At 39.4% G+C, this 27,577-nt stretch overlaps 2 protein-coding genes across 3 annotated transcripts; one reads left to right on the top strand and one right to left on the bottom strand.

Moving 5' to 3' along the window:
* Nucleotides 1–14,537, bottom strand: gss (glutathione synthetase). The gene is made up of 13 exons (XM_080031406.1): nt 14,433–14,537; nt 13,610–13,751; nt 12,703–12,848; nt 12,146–12,221; nt 11,506–11,645; nt 11,129–11,245; nt 10,677–10,757; nt 8,969–9,046; nt 8,811–8,880; nt 7,821–8,015; nt 3,244–3,325; nt 2,434–2,623; nt 1–1,635 (listed from the first exon to the last, which is right to left on the bottom strand). Exons 2-13 carry the CDS (start codon nt 13,739–13,741, stop codon nt 1,512–1,514), a joined length of 1,431 nt encoding a protein of 476 aa, XP_079887532.1. The 5' UTR covers nt 13,742–13,751; nt 14,433–14,537; the 3' UTR covers nt 1–1,511.
* Nucleotides 13,622–26,432, top strand: LOC307253385 (U8 snoRNA-decapping enzyme). 2 transcript variants are annotated; one of them, XM_080031407.1, is made up of 6 exons: nt 20,817–20,844; nt 20,986–21,048; nt 21,253–21,386; nt 21,895–21,935; nt 24,792–25,017; nt 25,819–26,432. In XM_080031407.1, the coding sequence occupies exons 3-6, from the start codon at nt 21,255–21,257 to the stop codon at nt 26,065–26,067; spliced, it is 648 nt and encodes a 215-aa protein (XP_079887533.1). In that variant the 5' UTR covers nt 20,817–20,844; nt 20,986–21,048; nt 21,253–21,254; the 3' UTR covers nt 26,068–26,432. The 2 variants fall into 2 exon arrangements, with proteins under 2 accessions (XP_079887534.1, XP_079887533.1); XM_080031408.1 differs by lacking the exons at nt 20,817–20,844; nt 20,986–21,048 and adding an exon at nt 13,622–13,698.
* The last annotated feature ends 1,145 nt before the right edge of the window (nt 26,433–27,577 follow it).

Here is a 27,577-nt window from a genome sequence, read left to right as displayed (position 1 = left end):
TGACATGTCAAGCAGTACTTTTTTGGCCCAAAGAGTCTTACATTTGGTTTTAAATTCTGCTTCATCTTACCTTAAGAATATGTCTACTACATAATCACAGTATCAAACCTAAAACGAATAACAGGATACATAAGAATATGGGATATAAAGAAAAAAGAAATTCTTTCAACATTAATATAATTCAGAATTAAATAATGTCCATCATCAAGTCAAGTCAATTTCACTTCTACAGATAACAATTTGCCTTTGAGGCCTTTAAAATCTTTACAGCATACACCACCCTCTGTCCTTCGACACCTAATTTGGATAATGAAAAAAAAAACTTGACAATAAAAAGGGAAAACAATTAAAGACAACAATTCTACAGTCAGGATATAGACATGTTTGGCTAGTGTAACTTTATTATTATTAGTATTATTTATTAATTTTTATATACCGGTATGTCTTTTATTACACAAAGGGTGGTAGGTGCTAGGATGTTATGCGTGTATATGGCAATTTATGTATGAAAGGACATACAGTTTATTGATGTATGTGGAGGTATACAGTATAGTACATGTATGTGCATATGTTGTATATGTATGTATGTGTAAATTGCACATACTGTCTGCAAAAAAACAAAGAAAAAATTGTTTAAAAGAAAGGGGAAGACACTTCAGGAAGAGCAACAGAGGAAGGCTCCTTGTCACATCATCACAGTAGAATTGCAATTAGCCCTTCTGTTTTAACTTTAAGCTGTAATTGGGCGCTATACAGTATATATTAGTTATATATTTTCTTTAGTTATAAATATATTATATACATTATATTTTTGGGAGTGTGTCAATGTTCCCACATTTCTAAGTTATCTAACTATCTGATAAAGACTAGTAGCCTATGTCTGTCTGTGTCTGTGTTTTGAAGGTCTCACTCCTATTCTAACCTCTCCCTGTCCCCTAACCATCCCGCTGTAATGCCTGAACCTAATCGCCAATTTCAGGAACATAATGCTGTGGGACCGTCGGGCTGCGGGAGCAACGTGCTGTGGGAACATAGGGATGACCCCATATTTTTTGTCAAGTTACCGACCATGATTTCAGTCACTGTTTATGTTGAAGCATTCCAATGTCAAAAAAACAACCTCAAAATGTAATTCTATCTGTATTATTTATAAAATTAAAATTTTGAATAAATCGTCAGTATAGTTCAAGAGATAAATTGTAAAATAAAAGGGTATGCAGCAAAAAGAGAAATGATTCTGTCTAAGGACACTTGATTTTTTTTCCTGCCTGCTTAGCACTAGCAGTCAAGAGAAAGTGTACCGGGCTTTCCTGTTCAACATTGACTTTACCTTAATACCTTAAAAGTGCCACAACGTAGACATTCAAAGTCAACTGATCATTTTCCTAAGCCAGTATGATTTTTTTTTTTATGAAAATATGACAAGTTTTACTATATAATGACAAATACAAAATATTGTCTTCTAATAAAAACTAGTCCTCCTTTCCTTTTAAGGTAGGGTACTGGGATTCTCAGACAAGGAGAGGATTGTCCAGCACTGCCACTCCTGCTGCTACGCCCCCGTCTGCGTGCTCTGAACTCTTGGTTCTCAGCAGATGACCCACACACTGGTTCATCACCGTGTCTTTACCTCGCCTGTAGGGAGACAAACACAGATCACTGATAAGACTAGGAAATAAATGCTGATATATATTCACAGAATCTGGCAACAATACTACCCTATCCTGAGTGATATTATTGTGTCTTAATGGTTAACTTACTAAGGTTAACCAGCAATATTTATTTAGGCCAAAACATCCCCTTTTAAGTTGATATGGTTAACTTATGAGCTAAGAGATGTGCATCCAGCAAAGGCCTAAATTGTCTGTTTTTCTTTTAGTGCTATGCATTTTTGAGGTGCACTTTGAGTCTTCAGCAGAGGGGAATTTGTTTTCTTTTATTAAGTAAAGAGAAAAAAAATTATTTATGTAGTTTTTATATTTGAATAGATCAAAACAAAATAATTTGGAGGAACCTGGAACCAAACATATCCTACCACGTGATTGTAAACTAAACTGTGGGCCTGCACTTGCAGTAACTTGTAAAATAGTCTGAACCAATATAAAAAAAACTAAAGAATTGTTGATCCTGACATGAAAAAATATTGTGATATAATATTGTTGTCATATCACCCACTAGCACTACTTCTACTGTAAACACAGTATCTTCCCAACATGTTTTCTCTGGTCCTCACCATCTTTACTCAAACAGACATTAATGTACATACAATATGTTGTTCTCACATGTTGCATTAAAAAGGCCGTTACTGTATAAAATGTGCATTTGAAATGAATGAATTTAAGAAACTTTGTAGTGACAAGTAAAAAATGACATTTGTTAGATAATACCAACTTCCAACAACACAACATCCATGTTATACCTGACATTACATACCTGACATAGACTCCAAACACTCCCAGTTCACTAAGACAGTTTGAGATTGTGAGAGGAGCGTCTCGTCGCAGCAGGTAGTTCTGTATGGGTGTGGGGTGGATCTTATCCATCAGAATGTAAGCCATCCTCTCTGTACTGCTCTTCACTCCCTGCAGCACCTGGCAGATCTCTTCTCCATAGATGTTGTTACCTAAGGAAAAAAAACATGGCGGAGGTGTAAAAAAAAAAAACTGTAAAGAAAACGTACGTGAAACCTGATTTCATACATAAGACTCCAATTAGACCAGTAAGGGGCCTTAGAAATAAATAAAACCAAGTGTATATTTTACCTTGCATACAAAGAGGGACCATGTGACAATTCTTTGTTTCCATATACTGTGAGTCCTTTGTAAAAACTCACTATACCACAAACATGCAGTACTTAACACAGTAAGCTACACATAGACAATTTTGATTCATCCTGAGTAACCAACCAATAAGAAACAGTCAAATAAAAGATTTCCAAATGAAACTTATGCTTGGACTAAAGCCATGTCATGTTTAAAGTCAGAAACCTTTTAAACTGTCATCCTGAGTTGCAGTTTGACGATAGAGACCTGACTGGAGACTTGATTTGACAGCTGACTGCTAGTTCATATCTAACTATTACCTTTCAAATAAACTTGTGGTAACTGTGGCGGAGCTTTCATGACATTTCTAAAACTTTAAAACTTTATTATTTAAACAAATGGTATACAGTACAGTGTGCCTTTTTATCATCTGCTGCATGGGGAAATGATTTGACTTCATTTGTTTTCCATATTCCATTACCTCCTCCCTCTCGCTGGGGCTTCAGGACAAAGCGGTCTGGTGCTGCTAAAGCCATTGCTACAGTTTGGTCTCCCTCTGGTCCCTAAAAACAACAACACAAACACAACAGGATTAGAAAACTACCATTGGAGCATCACAATTTGACTTAACACTGTCTGTATACAATGTAATAGAGTCAAGAGCCTTTTCACTGAACCCAAATCCTTCAAACTGTGTCATTTGGGGAGTTTGTTGCATGATAGTAAGCATTTGAAAAGAGTTAGGCATCTTTATATGCCTATATTAAAAGATATTGTCAGTTAAATTTGATAAACTTTAAAGAAATTCGGTTTAGAAAAGGCAGGCCATGTTCTGGTTCTTATGACACATTAAATATAATATTTAATATAATATTGTGCGCTCATCCCTAAATAAACACATACATGTATTTGTAGATAGACTAACTATCTTATCAACTAGGGACATGAAGCGAGAGTTTGGGGAACAGTAGCTCAAGTGAGAAAAAGGACTCTTTTGTGATTATTATAATGTATGTTTTTAAAAATAGTAGCACATTTCTGACTTACTTACCAATTTATTGTAATACCCTAAAACTCACGCAATTGCTTAATATTCAACAGATTTTTACAAAATAACATTGGTTTTCTTGAGTATTCACTAGGTTTATCACAGGAGCAGGCAACAACAAAGGACACTATTACAGACATTGCCTATGCTGCGGGCCGCCCCTGAGGTGCAGTAAAGAACTGGTCAGACATCCTTATGGTGTGACACCTGAGTCTGGTTGTCTATGCAGTATGTTCAGTATGTGACATGAAACTCATGGAAACATTTTCAAATTGTACCTGGCTGCTGGCGTCAACCTGAAGACATAGATTAAAGACTTTGGACCTTATTGTCCCCAAAGGGAAATTCTTTAACACAAAAATGTACGTTAAGACATTTAAACCTGTTTGTAGACTCAGGAAAACAACAATTACAAGTAATTACCTTGTCAACTTTATAAGAATGTTTTCTGTTTTACCTGAGGGGTCCAAATACTTTTCACAATTCATAGAATAACACCCAGACACAAGTAGCAGGACGACTCAGGTAAAATAATCCAGCCAAAACTGTACAACAATATATCAAAACCAAATTTTGTAACCATATGGCACAAAAAAGTAAAGGAAATGAATACATTAAAGAACTACATTTATCTGATATGGAGACACCTGAATTAATCACGGAAATAATTTTACTGTAGCTCAAACTTAAAAAAGCTCTTATTATTTTTTGAGAGTTCAAATTAAATGGAGGCTGGGCTGAAAGATTCTAAAATTCCTGGGAGAACAATTTGATATTTATTTTTTGATTAACACATTACTACAACTAGGTGGGAAGCCAACAAGGCTTACTGTATAAGGGGTCAAATTATAAGTTATACAAGTTCCCTGGCCAGCCTCCATTCCCCCTCAGCTCAGTTTTGTGGTACCCAGTCCACCTGCCCTGGGTAAGGGTGGGGGAGTATGTTATGATGTCTAAAAGGCAAAGCTAATCTCTAGCGAACACTTGGCGAATGTTTGTTTATGTTTACTAACCACGTTAATGTGTCTCTCAGAGCCAGTGCCCCGCCTAGCCCGTTCCCCAAAATGTCAAAATCGTAAATATAAACAGCTAATGGCTCTGAGCCAGGCTTTTTAAAATTGGTGTTAGCGACTTTTTTTCAGCGTGCCGTGCACACAGGACGGACATGAAGCAGAGGGTAGCAGAGGAATAGATATTGGCATTTTACCCAAGTTACAATATTTAAAATGTTTGTTTTGTCGTTATGGTTGTGCAAGTTTTAAATGGTTATAGTTAATATTTCTGTTAAAAATAATGTTAGGCTCAGTTAGGTTCTTGGCCTCTGAAGACCATGGGCCCCCCAAGGGCTGGGCCCTAGAAAGCTTTCCCACTTTCTACCCCTTATGGGCGGCCCTGCACACACACACACACACACACACACACACACACACATAAGAATAACAAAGGGCAAATACAGCCTTTGCACCCCTTTTTTCCCCGGGCTGAATTATAACAATATGTATAAATGTATGCCTGGATATTATATATTTAAATACATTCTTGAGCTTGTGTATGACCAGACATTTTCAATATTGCCCGTGAGACACACGCATATCAACCAGTTCACACGCTCACACGCCACACCTCCAATTTCTCACACAGAGAAATGAATCCCCGTAATATATATATATTTTTTTGGTACTTTTACTTTGAAAGTCTTATTTTGAAAAGCTAAACGGACTGAGTTCCGTGACATCCTCTTTCTGCCATGCTTTCTGCACGCGCGGTTTCTTTATAGGTCCATGGCCGTGTGCAGCCCGTAGCCGCAGCAGCCACTTGGCAAACCACCCTGCGTTACACTACAAAACTAATAAAAGCCCACCGCCTCCCAGTCCCGCCCTTTGTTCAAATTATATGGAAAATTAATGACAACAAGGACGCCGGTATTAAATGAACAAAGAGGTAAGAACACCTTAATTCAAATCAGTCACTTCACTTGATATATTCAAGCTTGTTTTGCATTATGTTATTGGGCTGGTTGACACACCAACACATTTTTGTTCTAAAATGTTGTCAACATTAATTGAATGAATGTATTGAGTAACTAAGCTTAGAGGTTACTGTGGGAAAAATATGTTCTGAGAAGACATCAAGTGTCATGGATTTAATATAATAATGGTGAATTGAAATTGGATAACCCATACAATGTTGAATACATATAGAATAATTACCTTTATTACAGTTTAACCAAATGTTTTAACAATAGGCTACAGGAGATATTTGAAAGCACTACACATGCATTGTAGGCTATTCAATTAAATTTGTGTCAGCGAAACCGTGAATGTTCTCTTTTACTTTACATAAAAATGAATGCAGAAAAGGCACACATTGCTTCATAAAAATTCACCAGAATGCAGGAAATTAAGTGTTTAATGCTCAAAATTTTCTGGGGGGGAACCCCAGACCCCAACTTACAATATGTCCACACCCAATGTTTAATTAAAACCTGTCCTACGACTTTGCAATTCATGAATTCGTTTATTTTAATAAGATTTTTGATGTTTTATCACATTTTCCAATTGTCTTTTATTTCTGATTTATTATGAACAATATGTAAACTTGCAGGACACTAGCAAAAAGTGATCCTCCCAAAAAGGGCTTCCAGTCAAATAAAAAAAGGTATTTAAGCTAATATATATCCATGATTTCAGAACGTAAATGGGACTAAGTGGGCTCTGGTCCAATAAAGCATCAGTACAAATATGGCGACATAGCGTTAACATGCTGAGACTGTGGACTGAAATCACTTGACAGCAAAGACCGTTCTCGACTTCGACAACTTCACAAAATTAAAATGTTGGATCTTGGTTCTGTAACTAATCTCACTACAGTGTGACTAATGGATTAGGTTATAGGCCTACAACTTGTTATGGGAGCTGCATCGAGCTAACCCCGCTGAGTGTAACATCACGTTACAATGAAGTAACCCCCAAGCTTACGTTATCTAGCTAACAACATGGATTTGGAGCAATACACTATTGAGAACTAGCTGGTCAGCTAATTGCTAACGGTGTTGAGCATCAATTTAGCATGCTATTTATTTGTATCAACAAGTCAATAACACATACAAACTCGGGATTTGGTGCAACTTACAAAAAAGAACACGAATGAACTGTCATCCAGAGTGACATTGTCCGATAAGTTTTAACGAAAAAAAATTCTAAACTGATTTACCTTTGGCATGACTTCTAAGTGCCGATTCCCCCATTGTGTAGCCTGCTACAGCTGGAGGTACTTTTTGCAGCCGTACAGTAGCCTATGCCTGCCGGTTATTAGGGCCTCGTCATAACCAAATGGAAACGGATATCTGGTATGGTAATCGGGAGCAATAGGTCCATGAGCAGCGACTCGTGGTTCTGGATAATTCCTGGAGCGATCGCCAGGTGTGGCGCGTGCGCCAGGAAAGAAAACAAGGGGAGCAACTGCACTCGTGCATACAAGACGGTGGCGAAGAAAACATTGCGACAGATTTTTTTTAAATTTACATAATAAAAAAAATAGTTGAATTACGACACTGGTCAATAAGGAGAAAATCCAGCATTTTCCAGCACAGTGTTCAGATTTCAAGCACATTTCAAACCTTGAAAACACTCGATTGAAAATCAAGCATTTTCCAGACTTTCAAGCATCTGTACGAACCCTGAATATTTTACACATGGCATGGCCCAAACATTCCATGGAGACCGTTTGATACAGCCACAGGTTTGATACTATTTAGAAGATTTATTTTCAATCAGATTTTTTTAGAGCCAATTAAGACACCCAACTTTAATATCATATATTGATTTCTACTATTTAGACCAGGTTTACAGGGAATTTAACAGTAGTTTAGTAAATTGTATGACTAGCAGCACACACTTTTTTTAACTTCATGCAAGTATTTATTTTGATGTCTTCATTTGTGTGGCTTAGATACAACTCCAGTATAAAAACACTGGAACAAGTGTGTATAGTATGAGTTAGGTCCTCACCATGTCTAGCGTGTAGAGGCCAGTGAACGTGGCCCTGATCAGCTCCACTGCTTGGGGTTCCTCGGGGAAGAACTTCTCCAGAACTCCAGGTCTGGCCAGCACCTGCTGGACCTTCTTGGTTCCAGCCAGGTGAGTGCTGATGTCTGGACACTTCACAGCCATGGAGCGCTCGATCAGAAGGCGAGCATCCCAAGTCTAGGATTGAAGAAAAAAAACACAAACTTATTGATTGTCTTCTCCTGGTCGAGAATCCAGAAACATTTGAACTAGCCATTGACTAAATACAACTGGTATCAGACCTACAAAGCAGTGCTATAGAATGTCATATGATAAAATATTGAGCCTGGTGTCCACTGAGGGGGTACAGTTAACAAAGTAAGCCTACATCCATCAATTTATAGATTCATGACAAGTTGACTCGTAAAATTATAATTTGTTCAACTCCGTAATACAGATAGCGTGTAGATATTCAAACTGGATTTACTATTTTTTTCATAGTCCTTCCTGTACCTCAAACAACATTACACCACAAATGGAACAACTTTGATTTCATCCCAGGGCTGTTTTCTGACTGCTGCTGCATGCCCACTAAGTGCATTTGATGCCTGCTCTCTCTTTGTCACCATTGCTGAAAAACAAGAGGGCACTTTGGGCAGCAGAGCATAAAGACTGAGGCTGGTTTTTCAATGAGGGCAGGGTGCCTCTGTGTTGATAGCAGTGAGTAAAGAATGCAGTAGAGCCCCTATCATACCAGGGAGCATTCACAACACCCATTTTCCAATTCACTCCTCTTCCCGAATTAAGTCATTTAGAATGTAGAATGTAAGGATTTGTAGATATATTCAGTAGCTATACTGTTCATAATAGAGCTGACCGGTGCACCCATCACCAGTGCTTTCAAAATGGGCGGAACCAATCCAAAGATCTTTAGTGCATTTGTACATAGTAACTAAACTAATAGAACTAAGAAAATAGATGGTGAGTGAAAACCTGTTCAGAGACGTAGTTCTGTGGCATGTAGCCATTCCTGAAGTACACCACTGCAACCTCTTGGCCATCACTGAAAAGAGTGTGACACAAGTATATCACCTTTGCTAAATATATCATTGTAAATGTATGATTAATACACTGTATAAAAATGGACTTACATGAATAGTTTCTTGTCCTGATCGAGGGAACCTTTCTTATAAACATCGTCAAACCGCAATCTTTTGGAGGCAATGTTTCTGAAACACATTGAGAAGTTTGCTGGTTACAGAAAAAGCCATATGTCTAACACCATTCACAACAACAACACAGGCCCACTACCTGAGGGGTATACTACAAAGCAAACTCAACAGAGCCCGGCTCTCTTTTTTTGATCTGGTTCAACATAACACATACCCTCGCTCAGAGCTAACCGGTATCACGAAGGCAGTTATCAACCTCTTATGTTGAACGAGGGTTTCAGCTTCAGGCTCTGTGCGCGTCCCCATAAGAGGGGGCGTTTGGCCGTCATTTGACTCTGCTTCCGCACAGACTGGACTGATCTTGTGCCGCTAACTTTACACTAACGGACTGATTGCGAGCAGCTGACTTCGCTGACTTCACAAGAGTTTGTCAGTCTGAATGATCACAGAACAGCAGAAAACAGAGAGCCGAAAAAAACTCATACTGCAAATAAGGAGAGAGTGGAATGTTGTCAGAAAATTGGGCTACTGAATTGATTAATTTATTTTACAGATCGTAAAATAAATGACATTATAAAGCAATTAAAGGTTGAACTCGGATTTAAACAGTACACCATTTAGCCTAGTTGATAATCCTACACTTAAGAATCTGATTTAAATCTGACACTGTCCCCTAATGAATAGCATAGCCTATGTGGAAAATCACGTTAGTTTTGGGCCACATCAAAATTAATACAATTTTGATTTTGATTTAAGCTAATAGCCCTTTATTTGCATCTTATAAATACCATTAAAATAAATAGCCTAGATACAAAACCTGTAGGCTAGTCTGTATTTTCCAGACAAATATGAATCTACTGTGAGAAGCTTAACCTGCGAGTCTGCAGCGATGTCCGAACTGTGACAGCTGTCACCTGTCACGTCCCAACTGTAATCGCTACTGATGAAAAGAAAGAAGCCCACAGTGAAATAATGTAGCAACCTGTGATTTTATAGAACGCTTCATTAAGAGCCAGTGTGTGTAGATCGCCAGGTAAAATCATTTGAGATGAGAGCATGGCGCTGCATACAGTAGGTCTAGGCTATTTTACATTTTCTGCATCAATAACTATGCATGTGGCAAAAAGCTGCAGCGCGATGTTACAGTTCACTCTAATGTAAGCCTTATGTCACGGCTTTGTTTCGTTCATTAACTTGCTGATCAATAAGTTTACTGATTTAACTAGTTTACTCAGTGAGAAGTATCGCTCAGACATTATAGTCAGGTCCGCGGGATTTCAAAATGTGTAGTTTCCTTAAAGGGCAGCGCTCTAACAGCCGAATTTAAGCTCAAACTCTGAAACAAAAACTGGTCATAACAGGTGTAACAGGTTAGCCGTGCAGCCTCTGTTACCACGGTGATCTAGCCAGGTAGAAAGAGAGCCACCTTTCGTGATACTGAAAACTCTGGCTTTAGACCGCTTTAGACTCAACAGACCTCGCTCAGCCCTTAATCTCGCTTCGTAATATACCCCTCAGAATGCTCATTTTAAACACATTCAAGTTGCTCATGGATATCAGTGGATCATAGTCACAGATTTAGATTTTATATTGCATATTAATTTCTTATGCAATTAAGTTATCTTAAAAACTCTTTGTGAATGGTTTGTTTGTTCAAAGACTCACTACTTGGTTGTCACACACACACCTTTTCCACAGTTCACTTTCAATGCACCGCTGATCAAAGACGTTCCTTTGGCTCTCTTCCACCAAGAACACCACGATTGCTCTGTAATGACATCAAATGATCTTGTGAAACACTCATTTAACTTTAAACATTAACATTTTTAACATTACTCCAACTACTTCATGACAAACATATCAATTAAACAGTTAATGGTATACCAACATCAACAGAGTTTATATTTTACTGGACAGACTTGATGGTGTCCAATAACATGTAACACTGCTGAATTCAGTGGATAACAAACGTTTTGCACATCAACAACAAACGCGTACAGTATCTAGTGAGGAAGTGGATTAGATGGATGATCGTGGAATGTTTTTGTTTTGTTTGACTGCTTTGAACAAAGATTTTGTTTGTGGCGAGCGGCCCACCAGTGTTGCTAGTGGAAACACTGGGATGAACTGAATTCCTACCTCTGTGATCCATAGAGCTCCCAGGCTTTAGCCACAGCCCCGGCCAGACCTGCTGCTGGGTTGTTGTCCAGGATGGCTTGGCTCTCCTCCAGTCGGCCGGCCACCTTGAGGATGTGTCTGTCGGGCAAGAGGAAGAATATTGGAGTTAGCAACACTGGAGGATACTTTTTGGTTAAAGATTGTGAAAAAAATATTCACTGATTTTGACAAAAAGTGATTTTAATAAAAATTGTTCTCTAGAATTGAAATGTGGCTGAGGACAGTGGACAGCCTGGGGCAAGTTGACAGCTCTAGCAGGTGAGCCACCAGCTGTATAAATATAAAGGAATTGAAGAAGTTGTACCACTAAACCAATGATATGCTATCGACTGCCTTACCGATGTACATCTGGAGTGCGCGATGTCAGACCTCCAAAACTGGCGGCAACGGTGTTGATTTCTATCTGCTTCAGAGACAAGGGGCCGTCCTCTCTCTGATCCAGCATGTAGTCAGACCGGTTCAGACCCAGCACAATAGACTGAAGAAGAAGCAACAATCAGACTGAGAAGTTCCTCCGCTCACAGAAAAAGACATGTATATAGTCTTGTACCTTTGCCTTTTTTTTCTGTTTTTCAAAATAAAAAAGTTAGCGCTCAATCAATTTTTTTTTGTCACAGGTATTGGGGTAGCTGGTTGGACTGGTTCTGTGCTTAAAATGTTTGATATAAGGAATTACAATTGAATTACAACAAATAGATTGTACGTGGTATATGTCTCACAAGCAGCATTATATTTTGGTTGCTATGTACAGTAATTACATACACCGTGACGTGGTTTAACTTACTGGGTTATTCTTAAATTCTGTCAAATGAATTCCTTTCTAATTTCCTCTATTTCAAATCTAATTTAAATCTTTCAATTTGTCCAGTACTTTATAACATCGAATGATTATTTTAAGAACTGTCCGTATCAGCAAGAGCCAATAATCTGACAGGTTGACGTAGGCCAGTTTAAAAAAAAAAAATAACACTGACATACCTGTGCCCTTCCTTCTTTTTGGATTAGTTGGTGGATCTTGAACAACCTCGCAGTGAAGTCATCCACCTCAATGGTGCTTTGAACAAAGAAAAGCAGGGTTCAAATCCTGAACAACACTTCGTCAAAAGATCACATCAATTTTGCCATAGATTCATTCAGATTATGTAGCTAAACGAAGCAAAAAAAAAAGTATAGAAATTTGTGTTTGGTCGAGTATTTCTTTGTTATAACAATGCTTCTTGGCAATAAATCTTCTAGCATTAGAAAGCCTCTTTATTTCTTCAATGAATAGACTTCAATCAGCCAATCCAACACCAAACAAGAGTCAATAGCAGAATAAGCCATTTGGCATTGGCAGACAAGATTTGGCACGTTTTTTCCATGGGCGCAACCCAAATGCTCAACTCTGCTATGCATTTTCCTTTACTTTTTGTGCTTTTCAGGAGAGGTTTTGTCTTACCATGCAAATGTTGCTAGCTACTCGAAACTACACAGCATAGCCACAGTATCAAACTAATGGGGATGCTATGCTATCATTACTGTAGGCTCATTGCTACCTGGCTAAAGCCTCTTGCAGAAAGTCTACATCTTGGCTGATCTTGTCAATCAGTGTGTTGTAGTGGGTTGCCACTGCCAGGGCTTGGAGGAACACAGGCTTCGGCACAGGTGACGGGAAGAGGGTGAACGGAGCGTATGTCACCAACTGAAAAACAAGTTTGTAAAAAAGGTACGAAAACATTACAATGATGTAGAATAAAACATATTCATCGACGCTTCGGCACAAGCAAATAAGGATTTGGGTTGACATGCCTTTACTTGCATAACACTGTGGCCTCCAGCAAAGCAAATTCCTAACTATAATTAGCTTTCAAGTTGTTTTTGGGAAGGTTTTTTCAGACAAAGAATATGCAAAATCATTATATCACTGGTTTCGCCTCTAGACAAAAGGTGTATTTTATGTGAATGTTCCTTTAAAGCTCTCATGGTTCACCACAGGACTTAAAATGCTGTTGACAACATGAAGGAAGAAGAAAGCTTCAGTTTTCTTACAGGCAGCTTTGGTTGTGAAATATGAAAGTATTGTACTGTACTGATCATTGCATTACCGCTTCTCACAATCAATTTCCCTTAATGATAATAGAGAAAGAACTCAGACAATAACCTAGAAGGTCCGACTGTCTTAGGTGAGAGTTATTACATTTCCTGTTTGCTCAGATGAAAAGTATATTGCTAAATCACAGCATCTATAAACATTTGTAATGCACAATTCAGAAGAATAGCTTCATTTTGTAAACGGCCCAACAGATTTTTATCACAAGACCGAGTTGGAAGTTGTATTGAATAATGCAGAAGAAGGTCTTCTAAAATGGGCAGAATATGTTTACTGAATACTATGGTATGTAATATATATTATCATATTATGTGCCGGTCTTAAAAATGTCAATGTTTTTCCATGTATTTCACCTCAGATGAGTTGGGGCTCTCATGGATCCTCATCAGAACACCTTGTAGAAGCGCAGCATCTTTTGCCACATCCGCCAGCTGCTCTATCAGTGAAGTATTCTTCAACAGCTCCTCTGGTATCCACTGGGCCATCCTGAGTTACCTGGGCCATGAAATAAGACAACAAACTGTGTTGAAACAGTACAAGAGTAAACAACAGTAAAAAAAAACACTACTGATTAAGTAATGTATTGCCTATAGTGGTTCGCAAAAAACCTTAATACGTTTTTTTTCTTTTTATTCACCTGCTTGCTCATTCTAGGAAATCGCAAAGGAACAGTACTACAGCTAATGCTTCACTAAAATAATATTATATAAGCAATTCTCATCATCATAACTATGTTAATACCCAGGCAATTATTGAGCACGTTCAGTTTACCACAATGATTTTAACGTTTCACCAAGGCTGATTTAGACTTAGTTCAATACTTTGAATTGATCATTGGACAGATTTTCACGTGAGAAAAGATCAATAAGTTACAACAATAACAAACCAGTGCATTTGGTAGCTTTCTTGTCACTTGTGCAATACTGTTATATTTCTGCGTATAGAAACCTTACCAAAAACAGCTTGACCTAGCTAACTGAGGCTATTTTAACAAGAAAACAAGCTACTCCATGAGTTGACCACCGCCACACCGACTGACTAACATCAAGCAGGTTGTAACCTGTTTGTAACTGGTAGTAAGCTAACTTCACGCCAAAATATTTCTCCACTAACTGTTGTGTTGGGCCCGAAAAGTTTCACGAGCACGATGTGTTAATGTGAGCTGAATAATATTACCTTTCGAGATGCACTTCAGTATTCAGTAAAGCCACAGGAACGTCAACACACACCTGAAAATGCATGGAGAAATGTGATGGACCGGGTTCTTATAGCAGCCGCACACCACCCGGAAGTGGCCACCGCTCACGAGATCTGCTATTGGCTGGACAGAGCGCTTTGCTCTGTTCAGCCAATCGGTGATCAGGACGTCACCCAAAAGCTAAATCCTGCCAAAGAAAGTGCTGACTGAAGAATGAGATTGCACTTTAGTTACGTTACAAACCACCTCACCTGGGTAGAGGCAGGCCTGCCCACACAAATGGCTGGGCCCCTGAAAACCGCCAGTCAATGACACCCCCCCCCCCCCCCCCCCATTACCCATGCTTTTTACTAGTATCAATGCGTGTGAGTGCGCTCATCCCTCAATAAACACATACATGTATTTGTAAAGAGACATTGATCTTCTTTAGTATTCACTAATGCAAACTAAAAGTTTTTTCACAATTTGCACATTTTCTATGCTATAGTTTCTGGTATAAGATACATTTACACTAATTGACTGCACCAAATATTGCACTTTTTTGTATTTCTACACATGACAATAAATCATTTAAACGCTTAGAAATTAACATCAACAACAAATTCTTCACACAAAAAAGAAAAAAGGCGGTTCTCTACATGAATAACCAAACCAACCTACCCTCAAAACTATAAAGTTGGCCTATGTTTGGTTGCAACATTTAGGCTTAGTTCATTCTGCTCTCATCACTGCAAAATTATTGAAAACATTACTGAAATCGTTACAAAAAAGTTTTTAACCTATGAACACAAATCTGTTCCTTCAGTTATTTCCAACTTCATTGTGCCTTGTATCTTTCTTTGCATTAAGAACTTTTTAGGTCTATTTTTATTTTTAATTTTTAGAAACAATACAGAAAGCAGGACCTTGTATTGCGTTCTGAATTAGCTGAAGCTGTCTGATAGATTTTTTTGGAAGGCCAGCAAGGACACTGTTACAGTAGTCAAGTCTAGTAAAGATAAATGCATGGACAAGTTTTTCTAAATCTTGCTGAGACATAAGCCCTTTAATTCTTGATATGTTTTTAAGGTGGTAATAGGCTGATTTATTAATTGATTTAATGTGTTTTTTGAAATTCAAGCCTGTGTCTATGACAACTCCAAGATTTCTGGCTTGGTGTGTGGTTTCTAGCATAACAGATTTAAGCTCTGCACTGACTTTTAATTGTTCATCTTTGGCACCAAAGACAATTACTTCAGTTTTGTCGTTGTTTAATTGAAGAAAATTTTGGCACATCCAATCATTGATTTGTTCAATGCACTTACTTAATGTTTGAATTGGACTATAGTCACCTGGTGATATGGTTATGTAAATTTGTGTGTCGTCTGCATAATTGTGGTAGCATAATTTGTTTTTATTCATAATCTGAGCAAGTGGGAGCATGTAGATGTTAAACAGAAGAGGCCCAAGAATGGAACCTTGGGGAACCCCACATTCAATATTTGTTCGCTCGGATGTGAAATTGCCTATTGAGACATAGTATTTTCTGTCCTTTAAGTAGGATTCAAACCAGCTTAGCACAGTTCCAGCAAGTCCAACCCAGTTTGCAAGGAGATCTAGTAATATGTTGTGGTCAACTGTGTCGAAAGCAGCACTGAGATCCAGTAAAACTAAGACAGAACTTTTGCCACTGTCTGTGTTTAAGTGGATGTCATTGAGGACCTTAACCAGAGCGGTCTCAGTGCTGTGGTGTTGTCGAAAACCTGACTGGAAGACATCAAAGCAGTTGTTCATTGCTAAGTAGTTATTTAGCTGTTGATAAACAACTTTTTCAATGATTTTGCTTAGAAATGGAAGGTTAGATATGGGCCTATAATTGTTCATGAGTGATGTATCTAAATTGTTCTTTTTTAGGAGTGGCTTAATGACTGCTGTTTTCAGGGCCTGTGGGAATACACCGGTGCGAAGGGACATGTTTACAATTTGTAAAACATCTGAGGCCATACAGCTAAAAACTGTTTTAAAGAAGCCTGTGGGCAGAATGTCAAGGCAACAGGAAGAGGAGTTCAGGTGTTGTATAATGTCCTCCAGGTTTTTGTGGTTGATCAGATACAATTCTGTCATTTTATTTGAATTGATTTTAAGTGGGCACAGGGAAAACACATATGTTGAACTTGGTATTGATGCGGTGACCGCTTGTCTAATTTTGTCAATTTTGTCTGCGAAAAAGGAGGCAAATTCATTGCAGGCTCTTGTGGAAAGATGTTCAGATGCTACTGGCACAGGAGGGTTTGTTAATCTGTCGACAGTAGCAAACAGGGCACGTGCATTGTTGTTGTTTTTGGTAATGATGTCAGAAAAGAAAGACTGCCTTGCACTTTTCAGCTCTGAGTTATAAGTGCAAAGTTTCTCTTTGAAGATGTCATAATGAACCTGGAGATTAGTTTTTCGCCACCTGCGTTCTGCTTTACGGCACTCTCTTTTTTCTAGTCTGACCTGCGGGGCATTTCTCCAGGGAGATCTTTTCTTACTAGAGACAACCTTCATTTTAGTGGGTGCAATAGCATCTATAACACTTGTAATTTTGACGTTAAAGTTGTCTAAAAGCTCATTAACTGAGTTACAGGGGTGAGGGGGTATTGAAGAAAAGGCTTGAATAACTGTTTCACTTGTATTTTCTGTAATATACCGTTTTTTGATTACTTTTGATTGGTGTGCACAGAAGTTGTACTCTCAAAAAATACACAGCAGTAGTCTGAGAGACCCATATCAGTCACCCCCACTTTTGAGATATTCATGCCCCTGGAAATGATAAGATCCAAAGTGTGACCTTTGTTATGTGTGGGCTGGTCCACATGCTGTTATAATCCAAAGTTTTCAAGGACACAGTACAGTTATTTCGCACATCTGTCCTCGGGTTTGTCAATATGAATATTTAAGTCTCCCACAATTAATAAACAGTCAAATTCAATACAGATTACATATAGCAGCTCAGCAAATTCATCAAAAAAGCTTGTGCAGTATTTCGGAGCTCTATAGATATTGATGTAAATAGCTCTAGAGGCTGAATTTATCTGGAGAGCCACATACTCAAACGAATCAAAATTTCCATAAAACATCTTTTTGCATTGTAGAGATTCATTAAACAAAATAGCAACCCCCCCCCTCCTTTTTTATGCACTCTGGATTCACTCACAAAATTGTAATTTGGGGGGGCAGACTCTATGAGAACAGCTGAGCTGTTATCTTGATCTAACCAAGTTTCAGTCAAAAACATAAAATTAAGATTGTGCCTAGTAATAAGATCATTAATTAAAAATGTTTTACCTGCCAAGGATCTGATGTTTAATAAAGCTAAATTTAGTGTGTTCGAAGCATTGTCAGACCGATTTATTTCAGCACATTGTGGCTGAAGAGGAATGCTTATCAGATTTGATACATTTACAGGATTTAAGAGTTTCCTGTTTCTTGAGATAAACTTTGAGAAACAGGGCCCCGGCTTATCCTGTGAGTCGAAAGGCGATAACTGTGTAGCCGCGGCCCGGTTCGTATCAACACGTGCTGACATCATCAAGGCAAGGCAAGGCAAGTTTCTCTACACAGCACGATTCAGACACACGGCTATTCAAAGTCTCCCGAGCCTGATGATGATGACGTATCAGAGGGGGTGTGCGTGGAGGGGTGACGAGCCGGGCGCTGTGGCTAAGATTGATGAGTTGAGGGGGAGTGGATTGACGTTCACGGGGGCGGGGAGTACATACGATTTCCATGAACTCCGGCTCAAGAGAGGATGAAGAAAGGGTGGTTGTAGGAGAGAAAGTAGGAGAGAGAGGTCGGCTTGGTGATGACCTGAGGGTTGCCGGGGGTCAACTTCTGTTGAGGAGGTCGTAAAAGTTTCTCAAAATGCCTGTAGTATCTATTAAACAATAAAATAAATTACAGTCCCATTGATTTGTATGTATCCAGGCGCTGCTGCTAAATTTATGTTGACGAAAAAGAAGAATGTAAGCAAAAAGTGCAAGAGGAGGAGAGAGCGAGCAGAAAAGTGTCTGCACAATAGGAAAGCCTAGATGGCGGACAAAACAAAAGGTCAGGCAGTTATCTTATACAGCAGATATGTTCTGTGCATTATATTAGGCTAAATTATGTTCTTTGTGAAAGCTTTTAGTAATGTCTGAACGTTCTTTTATCTACACAGTTTTTATCCATGTCACTGTTTGTAATTGCATCGAGTAAACTTTATCTTGCAAAATGATTCGATAACTAAACAAAATTATACTCCAATGTCCATTTTCTAAATAAGTAAAGTTTTTGAGACGGAGCTTGCATGCCCCCAGCTATTGTCAATATCAAAGTGTTGTGAATTGTATGTTGTAGCCGTAATTACAATATTGGTAACACACTGTAGAGTTATAATAGTCAACATGGGAATATAAATGATAAGAAAATAATTAAATAGATTCAAATGTTCCAACCGTATCACAATACACTCAAGCGAATAGCCTATGCCTACTGTATGAAATAGGCCTTCTTTAAAATAAACAACCAAAGACTACATTAATGATGATGAACGGTTCAGTCCAGGTCAGGGATTCCCCAGTTGTCAGCCTGCTCCATACCAGCAGAGGGAGCTAAAGCTTCTGTTTGAATCACTAAAGAGCTTCCTGGTTCTACATAGCCTTCCATCAGCTGTTCCACACTCTCAAATAGGTCCATGGTTACCTGTATTACCTGAGTTACCAGGGGCCTGTTTCAGGTAGCTGGTTTTACATACTCTGGGTTCAGAGCGCAGGGTTGATAAGCAACTCTGGGTTTTCGGTTTCAGAACAGTGGATCAGCGTTGGGTTAATCAACTCTGAGCGTGTTCACTCTGGGTGGAGCGTGTGCATAAAAGCCATCGTCAATGGATCGCTGATAACATGATTCACCATGGAAACAGAAGAAACAAATGCGTGATCCTCCCACTTCTCCACTTCTCAAAAAAAGAAAAAAAACTTCTCCGCTCCTCCCACTGGAGTTAGAAATATTAACGAATGAGTTTATGGTAGCCTATGGAGACGAATTAACGGATATTGTCACATAACTCTGATCTAATCTCCTCGGCAATTCAGAAAAAATATATGGTACATAGTCCATTTTAAAAAGTTACGCATATCAGCAGTAAAGTAATAAAGCTGGCGCGGCACAGCATTTCTGACAGTGTTTTATATTCGCTGTATTTGGGAAGCTGTAGCCTAATAGCCCTCTGTGCAGTAAACAGACTGTCGCTTCTTTTAAATGGGGAGTGAAAGACATTAACGTCTGACACATAAGGTGACAGTTTCCATTGAAGAGCCTGATTGATTTATTATCAGATCCATTTTCCTCAAGTGATCACAGTTTAAATTATTATATAATTATTTATATAATTTTTATATTCATATTAGGCTATAATATGAATATAAAAGGGCTCGTCTGTGACTTTAGGATCGCACAAGTGAACAGTAACAATCGCGTGCAGCCGCAGCGTTACATGAATCCACCTGACATAAATCTGTTCAGTGGCACAGACGTTAAAAAGCATACAATACAAATAGGTTTATTAATCTGAATGTAGAGCATGTCACGATGTGTAAGGTGGCCGCCTATATGAACGGACCGAGGGCTGAGAACAAGGCTACTGATCAGATAAATGATCGGTCAAACGTAAAATCATCAGGAAATGATAAAAACATCCCGATGGAGATTTCTGTGGAGTGATTTTGCTTCAAACTGTACAGGGACGCGTGTGACAGTGACACTCCTTCTTCAGTCGGAGCTGCAGCGTAAAGTGAAAACAAACTCAGGGTAGGTCTAACCACCTATCCAGCAGGTTAGACCCACGGCGTATGTTGCCGCAGTAACTGACTCTCGGTCGCGCTGAACCTGCTACCTGAAACGGAAAACCCAGAGTTTCCACTAACTCAGAGCGAACAAACTCCGGGTTGCCTCAAAACCAGCTACCTGAAACAGGCCCCAGGGCCATGAAATAAGACAACAAACTGTGTTGAAACAGTACAAGAGTAAACAACAGAAAAAAAACACTACTGATTAAGTAATGTATTGACTATAGTGGTTAGCAACAAACCTTAATACGTTTTTTTTCTTTTTATTCACCTGCTTGCTCATTCTAGGAAATCGCAAAGGAACAGTACTACAGCTAAAAAATAATTAAATTGATTTAGCTTTAGCTCCCTCTGCTCCATACCAGCAGAGGGAGCTAAAGCTTCTGTTTGATTCACTAAAGAGCTTCCTGGTTCTACATAGCATTCTATCAGCTGTTCCACACTCTCAAATAGGTCCATGGTTCCACACATGCCTTCAGCAGAAGCAAAGGAAGAGGGGATTTAAACAGTGAGGGAGGCTTTTGTTTGAGATTTTGTGTTGTACAAGGTTGGTGGTTAGAATATAAGTTTTATTTTTTTATGTTTGAGTTTTCTCTAGCTGTTGGCAATTGCCATTTTGTAACACACTCTTATACAGTAGATGGTGATATGCACCTTTAAGTTGTTTCCAATCCTCCAATACAACCAGAGAAGAAGAAGAAGAAGAAGAAGAAGCCTTTCAGCTTTGCCACACATGCCTTCAAATTGATCAGTAGGTTTCAGTGCGCTCTGTTGACTCAGCATATGGGGAGGGAGGGAGAGAAAAACAAAACAAAGAGTTCAAGTGGATTTTGATGATGTCACATTGGCAGTGCACGGCGAGGGGGCAGCCATGCAGAGTGATCCGTAGCCACTGAACCCTGACTGTGTGTGTGTGTGTGTGTGTGTGTGTGTGTGTGTGTGTATGTACTTGTAGATATGGCCAGTGGACAGCTGTCGAGGGCGGAGGCCTTGGCATGCTCAGGCTGCAGGCATGCATGCCACGTGATGCTCTACTCTGACACCAAAACTCAACTGTTTGGGAGAATTCCCATCAAACATATTGTACTGGTGAGGCACAGCACTGTGTGTGTGTGTGTGTGTGTGTGTGTGTGTGTGTGTGTGTGTGTGTGTGTGTGTGTGTGTGTGTGTGTGTGTGTGTGTGTGTGTGTGTGTGTGTGTGTGTGTGTGTGTGTGTGTGTGTGTGTGTGTGTGTGTGTGTGTGTGTGTGTGTGTGTGTGTGTGTGTGTGTGTGTGTGTGTGTGGTAAGAGTAGTGTATAAGAATGCAAATAACTGAGCCCTTGCATGTACTGCACAAGTGATGTAAAGCTCGCTTTCAATGTGTGTGTCTTTGCTTAAAAACACACTTCTGTTTCTTTTACTGTTTGTTATGAAGTGGCATAAGTTTTTTTATCTGTTCTTTTCATTTCAACCTGTGTGTAACAATGAACAACCAAATAAAGAGATTTAGATTTAAAAAAACACACTTCTGTTGTCTACCTGTGTGTGAGTGCGTGCTAGCTCGTGTGTGTGTGCGTGTGCGTGTGTGTGAATAACAGCCTCTGTCACTTCCCACAGATGCAGATGCGCTTTGATGGTCTGCTTGGTTTCCCTGGCGGGTAAGTCTTTCCTGGTGCTGCTTTTGTTTTATGCTCTCATGTGCACAGCACAGGTACACTTAGCTTCGGGGTAACGTCTCTCTTGTTCTTACAAATGAGCCTCACTAAAAATGATGTACACTCAATATTCACACACTGTCGCTGGAATGTTCAAACCATAAGGATGAATTGGCATATATAAGAACATTTGCATTTAAAGGCCCTTCTCTAAGGTACCTTTTCCTACCATTACACTTTTTTTTCTCAAAATTGTAGTTTTCAGACATATACAGTAGTAATTAGTATAAAATGCAATATGAATCATTATTTTTGCCTTTGAATCTGGCATTAACGGTTGTCACATGCCAGGATTTCTGAGGCATTCTACCCCAACATAGTGAAATCATGAAACAGAAAAATATCATTTTGACAGAAATTTCATCGGCAAATTGGAACAATAGGCATAAGCAACAGGGGGCCGTAATTAACACACGGATCAACACGTTGCAGATATAACAAGTTCCCTGTGTGAGAATATAGGCCTTTATTGCTAACAGAGAATTATGGACAAATTGGTGACTATCAGTAGCCTATATTTTATTTATTATTCTTTCGGACAATTCCACACAATACACAATTTTCTCTTTCATATCTTCATACATCTTACTTTGTGTTGTCCGAAGGGTGACGGAAGAAGCCAAAGGCTTATCAGGTCCCGCCCCCATTTTCATCAGATTCGGATTTAGATACACAGTTATTGTTTCAGAAAATTATAAAAATAAAAAATAAAACAAACAATAAAAAAATAAGAAAAAAACAAACAAACAGACGTGTGTTTTCAACACGCGGTCAATGGCATTTAGAGACCAACTTAGCAGTTCTCAGCTCAGTTCAGTTTGTCTGTGACATGCAAAGTGTGAAGTGGCCTTGTATGTGGCCTGTTCAATTTCTTATCTGGTAGTCTAAACACATCTGCAAAAGTATTCAAAAACATACAAGTCTGTCTGCTGGCCTCTATTATTCGTTACAATATTGTTATGATAGTGACATTCACATTGTGCTCAGCTTATTAGTCTGTAATTTTAAATAATTTTTTAAACATCATTTGTTTTGAAATTGCGCAAACTGCAACTCCCTTTGACATCTTCATCAAGTTAATTCCACAGCTTAATACCCTTTACAGAAATCGAAAAGGATCTAAGTGTGGTCCGTATATTTTTCTCAGTGAATTTTCCTTTTCTTCTTAAATCATGTGAAACTCCTCTTTCTTCAAACATTGCTTGTAAACTGTTAGGAAGGCTTTTTTTTGAAGCCTTGTAAATAATTTGTACGGTGTGGTAATTTACCACATCACGTAATTTGAGAATTCTACCTTCAATAAAGAAGTTATTAGTGTGTGCCCTGTAATTGGCTTGGTATATAATTCTTATTGCTTTTTTTTAAGAATCTCCAAGGGGTGCAATTTACCTTTGTAAGTGTTTCCCCACACCTCCGCACAGTAATGCAGATGTGGGGAAACCAAACTCCAGTATAATGTTAGTAAAGCCTTTTGATTGAAAAAATGTTGTGCTTTCCACAGTATAGAAATACTCCTGGCTATTTTGCCCCTGAGATGGCTAACTTGTTGTTTCCAGCTTAACTTGTCATCAATTATTACCCCTAGGACTTTGTGTTGCTTGACCCTTTGAATTTCCATCCCATTTACCTGGATTTTCACAGAAACATCTGATGCTCTCCTACCAAACATCATAAATTTAGTTTTTTCTAAATTTATTGATAACTTATTTCGGTTTAACCACCCATGTAACTTAGTCAATTCAATGTTTACGATCTCAACCATATTATTCAGATCATTCCCCGAATAGAAGATGTTTGTGTCGTCAGCAAATAAAATTAACCTCAAGACCTTCGACACTTTACATATATCATTTATATAAAGCAGGAATAATTTCGGCCCCCGAAATTGACCCCTGAGGGACCCCACAAACAATATCTAAGCATGTCGATGTGATCTCCCCTAATTTCACAAATTGTTTCCTGTCATGTAAATAACTTCTGACCCAGTCCCGTGCTATACCTCTAATGCCATAATTCTCTAGTTTATTAAGAAGGATGTCGTGATTAATAGTGTCAAATGCTTTTTTGAGGTCTAAAAAAATTCCTATAGAGAACAATTTGTGATCTATAGCATTACTAATCATTTCTACCGATTCATATACTGCAGGGCTGTTGTGTTGTTAAAATATTTTATGACATAGGCTAAATGCTCCTTAAAGATTCACTTAAAGCTATAGTGCGTAACTTATGTCGCCTCCATGAAAAAAATGACAACCACACTGTCGGTGCATGAGGTAAACCTTTGGTTGTTGCTCATGGATTTTATTCCTTCTGATGTTTGTCCAGGTTTTTTCTTAGAAGTAGAATCAACAACTGAAACATTTATTTTCTTATTTTTCTGAGCTCCTGTGCCAGTGTCGGGGGGGGGGGGGGGGGGGCGACAACAGTTTTTAAACACTTACTGATACTGAGAATTACAGAGAAAGTTTTGTGCAGCTGATAGGCAGAATCAACTCTGTGTCAACTCGTCTGGCGATGGCTTGAATGTAACCGACATGCTTTCATATGAAAAAGTTACGCACAATAGCTTTAACTGATGGAAATGTCTTCATATCAGTGTTTGTGTTTTGTGACTCCCTGTCAATATCTGGTGACTTATGATTTGAAGCAGGAGCGGCTCTGAGCTTTAAAACTCAATGAGTGTTTCAATGGGCTTGATGTGTTAACATGTGCACTGAGGAGTCTCAAGAGAGCAATAACAGCTGACACTATCTACAGTAGTTTCATCTGTGACCCTGGCCTGTGACCCCCTCCCTTCAGACTGGTGGACCCCGCAGAGGAGAGCCTGGAGGCTGGGCTAAGCAGAGAGCTGCTGGAGGAGCTGGGCGTGACTCTGCCTGTGTCTGTAGAGGAGCATGTGGAGTCCTGCTACGCCCCCACCACCTCCCCACTCATCACTCACTTCTACCGGAAGAAACTGGACGAGGAGCGCATCAGAGAGGTGGAGAGAGCGGCCGCATCCACTGCAACTGATCACGGACAAGAGGTAAACGTGCGTGTGTGTGTGTGTGTGTGTGTGTGTGTGTGTGTGTGTGCATTTGCATGTGTCCCTTCCCCTCTGGAATGACTGAACGCAGCATTCACAGGTATATCTTCAAAAATTAGAATATCATGGAAAAGAGAAAAGATCATTTTGCATTCCCTGTTAATTTAAATCAAAAGGTAAAACTTTTATATACTCTGGATTGATTACACATAAAATGAAATATGTCAGGCATCTTAAGAATATGATAATATTACATAAACCAATCAAAATAAAGGACGTTTTGGCCTTATGAAGTAATGTTCATTCACCCACTCAATACTTGTTCAGGGATCTTTTTTGCATGACTGATTGCATTAATGTGGCACTGCAGGGAGGTGATCAGCCCGTGGCTCTGCTGAGGTGTTATGGAAGCCCATGTTGCTTTGATAGAGGCCTTCAGCTCGTCTGTATTGTTGGTTGTGGTGTGTCTCATCTGCCTCTTGACAATACTCCACAAATTATCTATGTGGTTCAAGTCTGGAAGCACAGTAATAACATGGTCAGCCAACCAGTCACTAGTGGTTTTGGCACCGTGGACAGGTGCCAGGTCTTATTGGAAAAGGAAATCGGCATCTCCATAAAGCTTGTCAACATCTTCCAAATTCTTGAGATGTTTTTATTTCATCTGACGCATATCGTCTTATCACACAGCCCTAGTGTCAAGTTTCAACAGTCAGTCAGTGTTGATTTGGGGCATGATATTAAAATGTTTTGGAGATGGCACCTGTATTCAATATCATGTCTACATCTGTCCCCCTTAAGGTTCTAGGAATGGTCCGGGTCCCTCTCTACAGTGTGAAAGGCGAGGAGGGAGGCCTGGCTGCTTTCCTGTCCCACTCCTTCATCGGCATTGCCCGCTCCCAGCTGCTGGACTCCCTGCTGTGCCTGGGCCTGCTGTCCCCCGGGGAGCTCCACAAAGCCCTCACACACGCTTTGAAGATCCACACACACTCCACAGAGGACCTGAAGGCAGCACTGACACTCACAGAAGCCAAGAGGAAACACACATGAAAAAAAAAAACACACCTGAACGCAACATCTGAACATCCTCTCGTGCATGCACATGAGATAGTGTTTGGCCATCTGCAATGTAACACACACAAATGCAGGCAAGCTCACGCGCGCACACACGTACGCCTGCATGGTTGCCCACACACACACACACACACACAAACACTCACACGCAAACACACACCCACACACAAATGCACAAACATACACACACACACACACACACACACACACACACAAACACTCACACGCAATAACACATACACAAACAGTCACACGCGCACACACAACACACACACACACACACACACACACACACACACACACACACACACACACACACACACACACACATACACACAAACAGAGTGTCTGATCTTGTGACTCATAATTGGCTAATGTGCACATCAGACAGTTTGTGAGAACCATTATCAACTGATTGAACCATTAACGGGAATAAAATAAACTATACACTTTCCGTCATAGTCCCAGCGTTTTGTCATTTTACACCAACTCCTGCTGTTCATTTCAAAGGGGAAGAATTGAAAAAACTAATTAAATGACGTGTAAGCGATTGTCATGCTTATCCAACCTTTTAACATCCTTTTACGATGCAAGTTAATACACATTACTGTACGAAAGCAAACAGTGAAGGGAAACATAAAAGTCCTCGCATAGGCAGGGCTTGTGCTGCCTTACATGGTAACGCATAAGCACCATGTCGTATTCTATAACTGCCAGTACTATAGGGCGTATCCATGGGAGTGAAAGATAACCTCTCTTCAATCAGGTTTCCTCTTGTTTATTTTCACCTTTTTTGGTTGGTTTAAAACGATGAAGTTATTGCGTGGCAGGCAGGCAGACAGAGCTTGGTGCAGTCCAGAGGAGTAATTGCATACTGTGAGACATACTATATAGCCTTACCGGGGAAGATTTGATTCAATTTTAAGTGTGCCCTGGGTGCACATAACACTGGCTCGCAGCAGATGTTGCTAACCTCATTTTCAGACAATATCGCTGGCTGGTGAGCAAGAGCAGAGACGCCTTAATGCTGCTTTATAATGTCCACCATACCTTATAGTGGAAGTGTACAGTGGGAATCTATCCACTGTTTTTGCTTTGCAGGTGAATCAAGCAGACATATGAAGATGAATCATATGTGTTACTGTATAGTGCATAGAGTGTTGGATACTGAATGTAGCTCAAATATGGTGTGAAAGGATGAAAGAGGATGAGAGAAATACACTCATTCACTCGTCTTTCATTTCATCTTTAAATCAAATAGGTTGGTTGCATCGGACAGGGTTAGAGGTACACCCATCATTCATGACTACATACTGATTGGTAAAAGGAATCAGTGATGCAATTAGAATTCATTTGTGAAGGAGTGAGTGAATTACATCTTGCAAATCTGCTGTCGATGCATCTCTCTCAATCAAGAATTGTCCTTTTTTCTCAGCCGTCGAGAGGGGGGAAGAAAAACGCACCGCATCCGGGCGCAACAGACAGG

The sequence above is a fragment of the Ammodytes marinus genome (assembly GCF_949987685.1).
Source record: "Ammodytes marinus genome assembly, chromosome: 7".
Lineage (NCBI taxonomy): Eukaryota > Metazoa > Chordata > Actinopteri > Uranoscopiformes > Ammodytidae > Ammodytes > Ammodytes marinus.
The sequence above is the reverse complement of the archived record's forward strand: the minus strand, read 5'-3'. Positions and strand labels throughout refer to the sequence as shown.

Excerpts from the sequence above, each read along its gene's own strand:
- gss (XM_080031406.1), bottom strand. The coding sequence starts at position 13,741 with ATGGCCCAGTGGATACCAGAGGAGCTGTTGAAGAATACTTCACTGATA. Across the intron at positions 10,758-11,128 it reads GAGCTCTATGGATCACAGAG|AGCAATCGTGGTGTTCTTGG; the intron begins GTAGGAATTCAG and ends ATGTCATTACAG. Across the intron at positions 3,326-7,820 it reads GCCTCTACACGCTAGACATG|GGACCAGAGGGAGACCAAAC; the intron begins GTGAGGACCTAA and ends TGTTGTTTTTAG.
- LOC307253385 (XM_080031408.1), top strand. The coding sequence starts at position 21,255 with ATGGCCAGTGGACAGCTGTCGAGGGCGGAGGCCTTGGCATGCTCAGGC. Across the intron at positions 21,936-24,791 it reads CTGCTTGGTTTCCCTGGCGG|ACTGGTGGACCCCGCAGAGG; the intron begins GTAAGTCTTTCC and ends CCCTCCCTTCAG. Across the intron at positions 25,018-25,818 it reads CAACTGATCACGGACAAGAG|GTTCTAGGAATGGTCCGGGT; the intron begins GTAAACGTGCGT and ends GTCCCCCTTAAG.